This window comes from Oryctolagus cuniculus, chromosome 6, assembly GCF_964237555.1.
Source record: "Oryctolagus cuniculus chromosome 6, mOryCun1.1, whole genome shotgun sequence".
In the NCBI taxonomy this organism is placed as follows: Eukaryota; Metazoa; Chordata; class Mammalia; order Lagomorpha; family Leporidae; genus Oryctolagus; species Oryctolagus cuniculus.
This window is the reverse complement of record NC_091437.1, coordinates 13214210-13229313: the sequence shown is the minus strand read 5'-3', so window position 1 is coordinate 13229313 and position 15104 is coordinate 13214210. Positions and strand designations below refer to the sequence as shown.

Here is a 15104-nt window from a genome sequence, read left to right as displayed (position 1 = left end):
ACAACAGAGAGCTGGATCAGAAGTGGAGCAGTCCGGACTTGAACCTGCGCCAACATGAGATGCTGGCACTGCAGGTGGCGGCTTTACCATCTACACCACAGCACTGGCCTTTATAAAATGTTAAATTGAGAAGATCTGGAGCAAAACTATTAACATGCAGATTATGAAATTTCTACTCCACAGCTCAGATTAAGAAAACCTAACATCTGATTAGAAATGCTAAGTACAGAAATCATCACACAGGCTATATTCCTTTTTATTCACATTTTGTGCTATAATAATCTTAACCTTTAGCACAAATGCTTACTCCACTCCTAGGTCAGCAGCTCCCAGCACAGTCTGAAGACACAGGTGATGGGAGAGGGAGTGGTCCATGAAACCCTTCCAGGGATCAATGCCACCAAAACTAGTCCACAGGAACACAAAGATGTTATTTACCTTTTCTACTCATTCTCTGAAAAGTGAGTGGTGGAATTTTCCAAAGATTACAGGACATGTGGAGTTGCAAGGGAAAGAATACAGAACATAAAAAATCTAGCTGTTGTCTACTGAGGCAGACATGAAAGAGATTGGTAAAATATGTAAAAACGCCACCTATCTCAATTATTTTTTTTGTCTTGTTTTCGGAAAGTGCAGTTCATTTTAATTTTAAAATGTCTGGACTATTGTTATTTTAAAATGAATTAATATAGCAACAGTTTATATTTGTTTTAATTTTGAATATGGTAGATATCAATAGCTATAACTCACAGCAACAAAAGCTGAGATCGCCAGTTTCAGAGTATAAAAGGACCCTGACACTCCAAAGTTTGCAACCTGCTGCATCCGTAAGCACCTAAATGAACATACAGGTGTAGAGAGGTACAGACCTGCTAACAGTCTTCCACTAAAACCTCACACATCCATTCTGTAGCAACGTTCTCTACTCATTAATCCCAAATAAAAGCAATGAAGTCACTGAAATGCAGAAAAACAATGGTCCTATCTGTGATAATACTAATAACACAACTAAAAATTACCCTCAAACTCAAAGAACACGAAATAATATTATCTGTAAATACATAAAATTCACATGCCACAAAAACTGAAAACAATTTATTATCATCCTCTTTGGACCTAAATAATTAAGGAAGTAAGTTTTTCTCTATCATCCTTACCCCAAAGTCCCCAAGATACTTAAAAAGCTTACAAACCTTTTCACAATAAGTTACAACACTTAAAGCAAAAATAAATAAGAAATATAAAATTATCACATGCTTTGTCATGGTTTGATACTTTCTATTTCTTACTATTTTATGGAAATTACAAAAAATGATTCAGCATTTAAGAAAACTATACCTGTCATCACTGTTTAGTGATATACTCTATTCAAAAATATGTTTTACTTTAACATTTTACGGGGTTAACAGATGGCTGAAAATACAGTTACCACTTGACACACAGGAATGTGCTACTGCCTGCACTGTACATTCCAAACTGAAACATCTCTCAGCTAACCCTTCTTTCTTACTGACCATGCACAGCACTTTCTAAGTGTACCGTTCCCTGTATTGGTTTGGATATGGTCCTGTGTGTCCCCAGAAGCCCACTGTCTGGAAGCTTTGTTCCCCAGTGCAGCCCTGCTCAGGTGATGGAACCTTTAAGGCCTGGTGCAAAGTCCTCAGCTCACTGAGGAGTTATTAATGTGCTGGGGCTGACACTGTGGTCCAGAAGCTTAAGCCACTATCTGTAGTGCGGGCAACGCTTATGGGCACCAGACTGAGTTCCAGCTGCTCCACTGCTAATGCACCTGGGCAATCAATGAACGACGGCACAAGTGCTTTGTGCTCTGTACCAACCTGGGAGACCTGGAAGAAGCTCCTGGCTCCTGGCTTCGGCCTGGCCCAGCCCCGGCCATTGGGAAGTGAACCATTGTACCCACAGTCATTTGGGAAGTGAACCAGCAGATGGAAAATCACAATCTGTGTATGTGTCTAGCCCTCTCTCTCAATAAACACTTTTCAAATAAATAAATCTATTTAAAAAAATATATTAATGTGGATCTCACGAGGTCCTGGTTTACCCCTGCAAGAATTAGCTACAAAAAGGAGCTTGAGGGGCTGGCGCCATGGTGCAGTAGGTTAATCCTCTGCCTGTGGCGCTGGCATCCCATAGGGGTGCTGGTTCTAGTCCCAGCAGCTCCTCTTCTGATCCAGCTCTCTGGCATGGCCTGGGAAATCAGCAGAAGATGGCCAAGTCCTTGGGCCCCAGCACCTGCAGGGGAGACTGGGAAGAAGCTCCTGGCTCCTGGCTTCAAATCAGCACAGCTCCGGATATTGCAGCCATTTGGGAAGTGAACCAAAGGAAGGAAGACTTCTCTCTCTCTCTGTCTTTCTCTCTCCCTCTCACTGTCTGTAACCCTACCTTTCAAATAAAATCTTTAAAAAAAAAAAAAAAAAAAAAGGAGCTTGGGCTGAACCTCTCTACCTTCCATTCTCCCAAGTGTTTCCTCTCTTCCTCATGCATTCCAACCATGACACTATCTACTATGCTTTGAATATGATGTGTCCCTTGAACTCACGTAGGGGATTAAAAGTACTATCTTTTTTTTTTTAAGATTCTATTTATTTATCTAAGAGGTAGAGTTACAGAGACAAAGCTCTTCAATCCATTGGTTCACCCTCAAAAATGGCCACAATGATTGAAGACAGGCTGATCCGAAGCCAGGAGCTTTTTCAAGGTCTCTCACATGGGTGCAGGGGCCCAAGCACTTGGGCCATCTTCCATTGCTTTGCCAGGCCATACATAACAGAGAGCTGGATCAGCAGATGAGCAGCCGGGACAATGCTGGAGCCATAGGCGGAGGCTTAGCCTACTATGCCTAAAAGTATTATCTTAATGGGATTAAGCCAAGAGAAACATAAAGGTGGGCCCCTTGGAGAGTGAGTAGAGTGGATTAGGTTATCAGGGTATGGTCTTGGGGACTGAATCCTGATGGCTTTATAAGAGGAGAGAGAATATCAAGACAGGCCACATGCACTGCGTATCTCAGCAATGTGACACCCTCTGCCACCTCAGGACTCTGTTAGCAATAACAACAACTATTACCAATAGTGCTCAAAAGTGAATACAACAGGCCGGCGCCGTGGCTCAATAGGCTAATCCTCCACCTAGCAGCGCTGGCACACGAGGTTCTAGTCCCGGTCAGGGCGCCGGATTCTGTCCCGGTTGCCCCTCTTCCAGGCCAGCTCCCTGCTGTGGCCCGGGAAGGCAGTGGAGGATGGCCCAAGTACTTGGGCCCTGCACCCCATGGGAGACCAGGAGAAGCACCTGGCTCCTGCCTTCGGATCAACGTGGTGTGCCGGCCGCAGCGCGCCAGCCGTGGCAGCCATTGGAGGGTGAACCAATGGCAAAAAGGAAGACCTTTCTCTCTGTCTCTCTCTCACTATCCACTCTGCCTGTTTAAAAAAAAAAAAAAAAGTGAATACAACAATGTCATATACTCTGGAATCACTAGCATTCATTTAATTAGCAGACAGAACTAACTAGTCTTGGGAAGAATGTGAAAATGGAGATGTCTGTAAACCAGTACAAACACACAAGGCACACGTACACATCAGCAAAGCAGAGGAGTCAACAGGAAGAAGGAAGATGGGCTTTCTAATACCTCTCAGAAGGCAAAAGCACAAAGAAACGTAACTTTAGTAGCAGCCACTGCTGCTGTCTTCAAATTATTGTTCAGTACTACACAGTTCAGGGAACCTTGAAAAGTAAAGCCACCCACCTGAGAAATAATGATTCAACATATGTATGCTCTGAAACAGTATTTTTAACTTTTTATTTTGAACTGATAAGAACTACACACATTTCTGAGGTTACATGTAATGTCTCAATACATGTATACATTGTACAACACTAAAGAAGGTGAACAGAAATATATTCCCGAATATTTAGCACACGTTCTTGGTGAAAACATTCAAAATCCTCTCTGGATTATATATACACATACAGGTGTAGTATAAAATTGTAAGCACATTACTGTTACCCAGGGTTACACCACTGTGCAACAGAGCACCAGAACTCCCTTCTCCTAAGTTAGTATCCATTCATCATTTCACCAGCCCTGCATCTCCTGTCTCCAGCTTCTGGTACCCACATTCCACTCAACATTCTATTCTCAAACTGCATGAGATCCATGTTTTGATTCCACATATAAGCATGATCATACGGTACTTGAATATCTTTGCCTGGCTTATTTTACTTAACATAATGACCTCCACATTGTCACAAAAGACAGGTTTTCATCCTTTTATGGCTGAATAATATTCCATTGTGTATATGTATCACATTTTCTTCATCAATCCATCTTTTCACTTAAGTGGCTTCTATTTCTTGGCTATTGTCAACAGCGCTGCAGTGAACATGGAAACGCACACTTCTCACTGAGAAACTGCTTCATTTCCTTGGGTTATGTGGCAGTAACAGGGCTGCCTGGTGATAACAGTGCTGTTTAGCTTTTTAAAGACCCTCCAGTTTTCCACAAGAGCTGTACTCAGAGTCCCAGCAAGGCCATCCACGTACTCCCTCTCCTCCACATCCCTGCTAGCCCTCATTATCTTCCATCTTCTTCATGATCTGCCTAGAGTGCATGAGATGATACCTTGGTTCTCATTCACTCTGATCAGATCATTTCTTCTTGTGCTTTTGAGTTTCTTATATACCCTGGTCATTAGCCTTGTGTCAGGGGTACAGTCTGAAGATACATACCCTGGTCATTAAGCTTGTGTCAGGGGTACAGTCTGAAGATATATACCCTGGTCATTAGCCTTGTGTCAGGGGTACAGTCTGAAGATACAGGTATTTTCTCATTCTGTAGGTTGTCTCTTCACTCTGCTGATCATTCTTTGGCTGTGCAGAAACTTTTTAACTGCTGAAATCCCATGTATCTACTTTTGCTTTTGTTTCTGCTGCTTCTTGGGGTCTTATGTATAAAATTTTTGCCTATTCCAGCATCTTGAAGTGTTTTCTCTGTTTCCTTGGAAAGTTTCATAGTTTTAGGTCCTGCATTTGGGTTTTTAATTCATTTTGAGCAGACTTTGATAAATGATAATAGACAGGGGTGTAGCTTCCTTCTTCTGCATGTAGATAATTCCTTTAATTGAAAGCTATCCTTTCTCCAGTGCATGCACTTAGCCTCTCTAACTGAAAGATCAGTTAGCTGTAGACACACAGATCTACTTTGAGGATCTCTATTATTCTGGGTTTTCTAGTTTCTGATATTTACTTTTTACTTTTTTTTTTTTTTTAACAGGCAGAGTTAGACAGTGAGAGAGACAGAGAGAAAGGTCTTCAGCCCCCAAATGGCCACTACGGCCGGTGCGATGCACCGATCCGAAGCCAGGAGCCAGGTGCTTCTCCTGGTCTCCCATGCGGGTACAGGGCCCAAGCACTTGGGCCATCCTCCACTGCCTTCCCGGGCCACAGCAGAGAGCTGGCCTGGAAGAGGGGCGACCGGGTCAGAATCCGGCGCCCCAACTGGGACTAGAACCTGGAGCACCGGCGCCGCAGGTGGAGGATTAGCTTAGTGAGTCGCGGCGCCGGCCTACTTTTTACTTCTTAGCACTTGTTTCAGCTTGAAGAATTCTCGTTACCGTATGGTGAAGGACAGGTCTGGTGGAAACAAGTTCTCTAAATCTTTGCATAGGAATGGCTTTCTCTTTCCTTCCTATCTAAAGGACAGCACTGTTGGGTACAAAATAGTATTTTCAATATTATTTCTATAGTTACAAATTTACCAAAAACAGTAATTTATGACACAAAATAAAAATTGCTTATTTCCTCTGATAAGTGGTCATCTACGACACAAAAAATATTTTAGTTCTTATAAAGATTCACTAAAAAGAAATTCCACATAATGAATTAATTATAGAATTTCTCACAATATAGCCTATTTCAGCTATCTGATATCAAGGAAACAATTTAATATAAAGAAACACTGTTCCAAATTACAGATTTTCAATGAAAAATTTCACACAAATTCCACAATATATTTCATGCATTTTCAGGAAACATCAATAACCTTAAAAATTAAAGTATGTGCTTCTACAGAAAGTAACTGTTTACAGAGGTCAAACTGTACAGCTCAGAATGCTGTGTTTAAATATAAAAATTTCTGCATATCCCTTTAATTTACCATTTTTATAAATCTGAACAATTTTTATCATATTTTTCTTCCTATTCTATAACTAGTTCTCAAAGTATGTACATAGGATAATACAAACAGAAAATAATTTTTAAGTATTATTTTGTTTGTCCAGAGGTAATTAAAACTCAAAATTGGTAACAATCGTATATTACATTAAAATATAAAAATGTAACTATAACAGTTATTGGTATTACAAAACCATAGAAAATTCAGATATCATATATTACAACTTCACATGTAATGAAAGAAAATAATCTATTACTGTCATATAGGAATTTATTGTTTCAAGCGCTACCCAAAAACCTACAAACCTGCAACTGTCAATCATCTGGCTAAGTTTCAAAGAGAAAAAGACAAACATATCATTCCTACTGCCCTCAAAGAGTTCAAAATTCAGTGAAGGAAACAAACATAAACAGTAATAATATCCTCTGTGGTAGGAGGAAAACACAGGTCTATTCAAAATAACATCAGATCAGAAGCAGCAGCTGCTTTCCTGAGGAGGAAAGAACAAACCTCAGGAAATACATTACAAAGCAGGTGACATCTAGCTTAAAGGAAGGAATTCATTGAGAAAAGAAGTTTACAATGAAAATCATAGAGATGGACAACAGTAGGATTTAGTAGTAGTAATTTAGTACAACTAAAAAGCAGGTCAGTAGAAAGAAGAAAATTTGGACTTTGTGTTAACTGATCAGCCCCAAAGAGGAAGTGAAGGTAAGGAGGAGGCAAGATGCCCAATGATAAAGAAGCCAATTCAAAGAAATGTGACAATCAGGACGGCAAGAAGAGAGTGAAGTCCAGAAACATCTTAAGAGAGAGAAGTCACAGAATGTTCTGACTACACCAAAGGGCCAAAATCAAGAGAGATTAACAATGAGTCTCCAACAGGTAATGCAGAGACTAAGCAAGCCTTTTTTTTTTTTTTTTTTTTTTTTTAAATTTATTTGACAGGCAGAGTTATAGACAGTGAGAGAGACAGAAAGATCTTCCCTCTATTGGTTCACTCCCCATATGGCTGCTACGGCCAGCGCTGCGCCAAACTGAAGCCAGGAGCCAGGTGCTTCCTCCTGGTCTCCCATGCGGGTGCAGGGGCCCAAGCACCTGGGCCATCCTCCACTGCCCTTCCGGGCCACAGCAGAGAGCTGCGCTGGAAGAGGAGCAACAGGGACCAGAACCCGGTGCCCATATGGGATGCCATGGCACCGGCCTCTAAGCAAGCCTTTTAACAGAGAATAATCAATGGAAAAATAAACAAAAAAAGCAGGTGGAGAATTCACTTATAGAAATAGTAAGTTTCTGATTCCAGGATGGACATTCATGCATGGTTAGATTTAAGAACAGAGTCAGAAAGCAAATAATTAGAAATTATCTTTATAAAAATAATCATTGCATTCTCTCTTCCCTCTCTCCTATTACAAAAGATCCAGGATTGTAGGATATAAGCTGCACACAAAGGATAGATGCCTGGTTCCTTATGTGTGAGTACCTATCCCAACCTACCATCACCTGCTTCAGAACTGCTTGTTCATATGCTTATATTTCACATAACATCCCTTTACTTGGTTAAGCACCTCTCATAATTTGTCACTGAGAGCCAAAATCATTCCTACTCAATTCAGAGGTCCTAGTAGAAAGCGTCCTTGCTTCTCTATACTTAACTCTCCCCTAAATGTCTCGTCCACTCTCTTAGCTTTAAAAAGAATCTATGAAAGCAGGCATTGCAGCAAACCCCAATGCTCTATTTCCCACCCAGCTCCCTGCTAATGCACCTGGGAAAGCAGCAGGAGACGGCCCAAGTGCTTGGGCCCCTGCAGGCAGACCTGGAGGAAGCTCCTGGCTCCTGGCTTCAGCCTGGCCCAGCTCTGGCCATGGCAGCCATTTGGAGAACGAATCAGTGGATGGAAGATCTCTCTCTCTCTCTCTCTCTGTCTCTCCTTCTCTCTGTAACTCTAACTTTCAAATAAATAAAAAATAAAATAAAACAACAAAAAAAGAAGCCTTGGGATGTCTACATCACACACCAGAGCGTCTAGGTTCAAGTCTCAGTTCCATTCCTGATTCCAGCTTCCTACTAATACACACCCTAGGAGGCAACAGATAATTGCTCAAGTACTTGGGTCCGTGACACCCACACAAGAAACTCTGATTAGGTCCCAGGCTCCCGGCTTTAACCTGGCCCAGCCTGAGCTGTCACAGGTACCTGGGGAATGAATCAGTGGATGGAGGATCTCTGGTATCTCTCTGACCGTTGCTGGGTCTCTTTCTCACTCTACCTTTCAAATAAATTAAATGAATAAATAATCTATGTGCTCTTGACTTGCAAACCTGAATCTTTACTTTATTCAATGAACACTGAATAGATATGACAGATAAGACTATTCAACATATTAAATACATCAAATATTTGCTGTATGAAGTTATGATAGTGCCATATCTATGTAAGAATACTGCAAAAAATACACAGAAAACAGATACACAGAAAGAAAAGATTATTTTGTACCAAAGAAAGTTTAAACCCATACATGTTTCTTTTTTTTACAATACACATTTCCCCTGAACTTTTTGAAAACATCACGTGTATAACAAATTCATTGAACAAGTAAGAGAGTTACATAAAGGCAAACAGAGACATATGGACTAACAGCAAGACCAAAGCCCAACAAGGCAGAACCGGACAAATTGCTTATTTATTCACAGATATTTCACTAAATAACTCTAAGTAAACTGATTTTTAATTTGTATTTTTATTAGTGGCAAATACACTAACATAGAATTTACCATTTTAACTGCTTAAGCGTACAGTTCAGTGACACTAAGCACATTCACATTATTGTACAACCATCAGCCTTACACATTTCCAGAACCTTTGCATCATTCTATGCTGAAATGCCCATGCATTAACGATGACTTCTCACTTCTCCTGTCTACCTCCTCTCCCTACCAAGTCCCTGGAAACCACCATTCCACTTTCTGCCTCAATGAACCTAATTACTCTAGGTATCTCATATAAGTGGAACTTAAACACAGTTGTTCTTTTGTGACTGGCTTACTGCACTTAGTTTAATATCCTCAAGTTTTATCCATATATATAGCATATCTCAAAATGTCCTTCCTTTTGAAGGCTGAATAATATTCCTTCATATGTATATACTACTTCTGTTTGCCAGTTTTCCTGATAATGGGCAACTGGGTTGCTTCCACCTTTTGGCTATTGTGAACAATACTGCCAGGAATATTGGTGTACAATTTTCTGTTGGAATTCTGCTTTCAATCCCCATATACACATATGCAATATTTGAGATTAAATGGTAGTTTAATCTCACAGTTGTTAGTTTCAGGGCCATTGTAATACATGTCTTCTGGAAAGACTATCCATATTTCATTCTTCATGCTTGACACCCATGGAGTATAGGGGTGCAATCCACATACAAGGACCACCCAGTAAATGCTGCTACCTGTAACAGCGCAGCACTGCAGTGCTAAAAGATATATGTCCCATTTTTATTATTACTAACTGACAGAATTCTTAAAACAGAAAAGATTAAAATAATGCAATGAGCACTTTTGTTATTCAGATCAACAACTCCAGACTGATTTACTCATTCTCAAATAATTAAATCATTCCATCCTATTTTCCCAAGAGATAATCTACTACTTGAGAAGACAGATGTGTTGTTTTCATCTCCCAGCAGCCCATCTCCCATCTGATAACACCTCCCTTTCCCACCAAGCAGCCACTGCTCCCCCTCCACGCTCAGGTCCCGAGTGCAGGCAGCTCTGGGCTGATGTGCAGGTGAGCTAGCCCTGAGCAATCCTGCTCCGAGGGATGCAGTCAAGGCAACTGCAGCACACAGCACACTGGAGCGACATTCAGTCCTGGAGCTTCTGCTGGAACTTTCAGGAAAGTGGCTTTTTAACTGCCAAACCTAGACCACTAACGGCCATCCTGCTGCCATGTCCCAAGAAGGACCAAGCTCAGAGAAGCTTACACGGAAAAAGGAGATCAGATGCTCAAGATGAGACAGCATGCGAAGCTCTGGCTGTCTCATATGTCTGGCTATTTCCTGAAAATTTCAATAATGAGTCAATAAATCTCACCCCCCTTACTTGCTAGTCCTAATGTGTAGGGTTTCACATTCAATTAGTTTCAGCCCATATCCTTTAAATCTTAGTTCTATCAATGATAACTTTAACAACTCCCCAAGGCCCATCTGTATCCAAATTAAAATATCCACTGTGACTATACATATAAAAAAAAAAATCCAGTGTAAGAAGTCTATACTGATAAATATATTATTTCAGAATCTCAAAGTTATTGTCCCCGAAATGACTGCCCATCTGGAAAACATACGGCTTTTGGAAAAAGTACAAAATCAATATCCGCACTAACAAATGAACAGCTTCACCGACAAAAATGTAAACATATTTACAAAAAGATACAGGAAGAAATTCGTTTTTATTAAACCTGCAGAAACAAAATACCTTTACCCGTATTTTATAAAAGATTATACAAAGAAAATCATTACAACTAATAGAATAAGAGTGTAAAGAAACACAGAGCTAATGCAACATACAGTAGAAAAGATTTGCTTTAATTTTTTTTCCAATGGCACAAAATATCACTGAAGAATTTATGCAAAAATATACTTATGTTCATTTGCTACTAGAAAGAATTCCAGAGCCTCTCAGAGGTTCTCAGAGCTGCAAGCATTCTTTGGTTAATGGCAACATGACTCCAATCTCTGCTCCTTGCTCTCCTGCCTTCTCCTTCTCCGTGTAGGCAGAATGCCCATCTGCCCCTCTCTCACTAGCAGAGTGTGATTGCACTTTCGGTCCACCTGATTAATTCAGAGTAACACCCATCTCAAAGTCCTCAATGCAGTCATAACTGCAAAGTCTTTGGTGCTATGCGGTAACATGTACAGGTTCCAGGGATTCTGATGTAGATATCTTCTATGGGGCCACTGCTCAGCCCACCACCAATATCTTAAGCTATAGTCCTGCCAAAAAGGCTAAGAATTTGGAAGCTATTTACATCTCATGTCCTCCCAGCAATTATTTCCACAATGTTCTCCATTCATACAAGCAATAGCAAAGAAAAAAAAAAAAAAAACCTCCAATTTCACTGTATTTAACACAAAATGGAATCATTAAAACTATAATAAGAAAATCTGTAGTAAGCAAAAGCCCTAAGAAGTGACTCTTCTTAGACAAATTTAAAATACTATTCCTTGAAACTACGAGTTTTTATTGTGATAATTCACTTTGTTCCAAAGTTTAACATTAACTTAAGATTTACCTCCAGATCCTAACTGCTTGTAGAATCTGTACTCCAAATGCAGCTGTGGTGCTCTCGATTTCATGGGCTCCTAATTTAAAAAAAAAAAAAAAAAGTTACCAAGAGAACTAAGCCCCACTTTAAAATGTATTAAATTCGGGTGTCAACTCTTCTATAATATTCCATCAAGATTCTTTGTATCTCTGAAAGACAACCAATATAAAAATCAACTAAATGTTCACAGTAAAATAAACTGAGGACATTCGTAAACATACATAAGGTTAAGGAGCTAAGCATGAGGTTAGGAACAAGCAGGAAGGAATTCTTATGTTTAAATTTGTGAAGAAAAATACACTTGTACCTTGGTAACTAAGGAAATGGTGCCAGTAACACTGTAACTGCTGTTCCCAGGAAATCACCTGTGAACTGTTTACTTTTTTAATTTCAAAGACAGAGTGAGAGACACAGAAAAAGCTCCCACCTGCTAGTTCACTCCCCAGATGCACACAGTACCCCCAGAGAGCCCCCAGGTGGGAACTCAATCCAGGTCTCCCAAGTGCAAGGCAGGTTCCCCTTATTTGAAACACAATCACTGCCTCCCACAGAGTGCATTGGTAGGAAGCTACAGTCAGTAGCCAAAACATGTATTGAATGTAAGTAACTCCTATGTGGATGCAGCATCTCCACCAGTGTCTTAACCCTAGCCTAATGCCTAACACTCAACAGCATGTCTTTTTTAAAAAAAATTATTCATTTTTTTGAAAGAGCAACAGAGAATGATGAGAGAGAGACAGAGAAGGGGGGGAGGGGAGAAAAGAGGAGGGGAAGGGAGAGAAGAGGAGGGGAGGGGAAAGGAGAAATGAGCTATTCCAATCTGCTGGTTCATTCATCAAATGCTCACAACAGCAGACATGGGCCAGGCCAAAGTGAGAAACCAGAAATCCCATCTTGGTTTCTTATGTGGATGGCAAGAGCCCTAGCACTTGGGCAGGATGCTGGATGGGAGGCAGAGCAGCTGGGATTCAAACCAGCATCTCAATATGGGATGCCAGCATCAGAAGGGGTGGCTTAACCTACTGTGCCTCAACTGAAATGCATACACCTGATGTGAAGGTTCTAGGTTAAAGCGAAGTCATAGAAAACAAAGAACAAAAATGGTGATATGGAAATTCAGATATTTTTTAAGTTTTTTTTTTTTGAGTTGTAACTTACATGCAATAGAACACACAGTTCCTAATTGTCAGATCCATGAGCTCTGTAAACTGCACATGTCCTACAAACACTACAGAGCATAGCCACCACCCCTCCCTCAGAGGTGATGGCTTCTGAATGTAAACACATTTGAATCAGTTCTTCCTGATGTTGGATGCCATCTAAATGATATTATGCAGTATATGTGCAAGGTGTTCGGCGCATAACAAATGGACATGGTTTGAAGCTGATCCTAGCCAGGACCGGGAGAAAGGCCACTCAACTTTTGCAGGTAGAGGGGTTTGTCTGTAGAGAAATTCTGAATAATCATACAACATTAAGTGGAGGAGAGAGAGGACCATCAGTACACACAGGTTGGGAGTAGAGACATTGATGTTAGAGTAGAGGCTATAATTATAAAGGAATGAGACCCAAGTGGGCTAGACAGGGTCTAGAACAAAGAACAGAGTCATTATTAGAGGACCCAAGAAAGGTGCTGTGTAAGCCACAAATAAGTTCTCTGATTGAGAGACAAATAGAAACTGACAGAAGGGGCTTGATAATAATCTGGTGGGCTTTAGGCCTTGTAAGTTAAGAGGCCCAGACCTATCTATCTCTTCACATGGGGTACATCCTAAGGGAGGTGCGAATCTCCTTGGGGAAGGCACCCTGTTGACTTCCATTACCTACCTCACCTGGGAGGAGAGCTGGCCAGGTAAAGGCAGGTGGCAACTCTAACGGGAAATTTACAGCTCTGCCTGCAATGTTGCTGACCCTACTTGGCTGTCCCCTCGGCTGCGGTGGTCACTTTGGAAGCTGGGCTGAGTGAAGGGTTTTTCAGCTTGGAGCCAGCAAGATCTGTGGCTCTGACCTGGGCATCCTTCGACTCCAGGGCAGGTCCATTTCCAGTGATCCAACTCTTGGCTGGCAGAGCTGCCAGGGCTCTTCACAAGCTGACTTCTGCTGAAGCCCAAGCTTACCACATCGAAAGCCACGGAGGTGGACTGGCCTGTTGGGTCTCTTTGAGGGCAGATCACTGTACAGAACAGCCATTAATAGGCCTGCCACCTATCTTTACATTTCTAATGCCTGGCTTTCTTTTCCTCCTGATTTTTGTTAAAGCAGACCAGAGGATGCAAGTCACGGGGCTGCTCAGTCCATCTCTGATCTTGGTGGCCTGAACTAGAAGTCAGTAGTCACAGGCAGGTCTGACAGTGGTTTCTCTAAGGCAGACATGCCCATGGGGAGAGCTATGTCCTCGCTTCAAAACTTTCTTTCCCTTTGTGTGGTCTGAAAGGGAGGTCTTGCCTGTTTACTGTGCCCATGGTGAAGTAAATCTAGCTGTGAAATTATAATTTAAGCTCTCATTTTGGCTATGCTATTACTACAGAAAATGTTAGCTATCCCTTTTGTAAGATCTAAAAATCAAATTGTATGTCTTGGAGAGTCCTTCAGAATAGAATTAGTTTCCTACCTCGAAGAGAATAGAGAAATGAGAGAACAAGCTGGACTTAGAATAGAGAAATGGGGGTGCCAGTCCCAGATCACTTACTGACAATAGCAATATCAAATGAAAATTTAGAAAGCAGTTTCAATCATTAGATAACAACTTAGGAAAACATTTACCAGAAGGTCTAATGCCTTCTATAAATTTTAAGAATCCATCAAACAATCCTCACAAGGGTCCAGAGGACCCCCCCCCCCCCATTTCTTCTCTTCTATGAAATCCTTTCATTACCTGGTTAATGCCACTCAGGATCATTGGTTGCTATTCTCACCCTGACTTGTATACTACAGTGTCTAGTTAAGTGTTTACAGCAGGTGATAATGGAACGAATCAAGGCCTTCAGCAACCAGGTGGTCAACCAAATGCTGCTACAGGGATATATTTGGCTCCCCACCCAGGAGACAGTGGCTTGAGACATCGCCCCATGCCAGCAAAGAGTACCTCACCGTCCCCAATCAGCAGGAAGTAGCCAGAGACTCATCATCGCCGCCTTTCCTATCATAAAAAGGTCGGGATGGTAGCTTTGGAATCCACAAGGAGAGAAGGCCTACACTTCTGGGAATGGAGAGTCCCTATCTGTACTTCCGGGGAAGAAAAGTCCTTGTCAAGGTCCCCACGGGTGCCTAAAGGTCAACCAATGAGGATCAGACCCACCTCAACCTTTAACCCGCATGCCCTGAATCTATAAAAGGAGCTCTCCCAATCTCTGACGCGCGACTTCCCCGGCCCCTGCTCTGTTGCTCTGTTGGGAACTGGGAACCTCGCCTGGGAGCGGAATTCCAATAAAAGCTTGTGAATTAATTGATTCATCTGCCTGGCAAGATTTGTTAAAGCGCCGAACACCTTGCAATATGTTTTACAAATGTGTCTGAGATGCATACAGACACAAAGACATGAATAGAAGCACAGAGCTCATATGTTATAAATAATATTAAATAGTG

The 15104-nt window shown here is 41.4% G+C and overlaps 1 protein-coding gene across 17 annotated transcripts in view; it reads right to left on the bottom strand.

Moving 5' to 3' along the window:
- The window catches only part of CSNK1G3 (casein kinase 1 gamma 3), a 133345-nt gene that overhangs the window by 68398 nt on the left and 49843 nt on the right, over positions 1–15104 (bottom strand). For all 17 annotated transcript variants that reach the window (XM_051843354.2, XM_051843350.2, XM_070076050.1 and 14 more), the window contains one exon: positions 11487–11556. In XM_051843354.2, coding sequence (XP_051699314.1) covers positions 11487–11556 — 70 coding nt within the window. The remainder of the gene's footprint in view (positions 1–11486; positions 11557–15104) is intronic.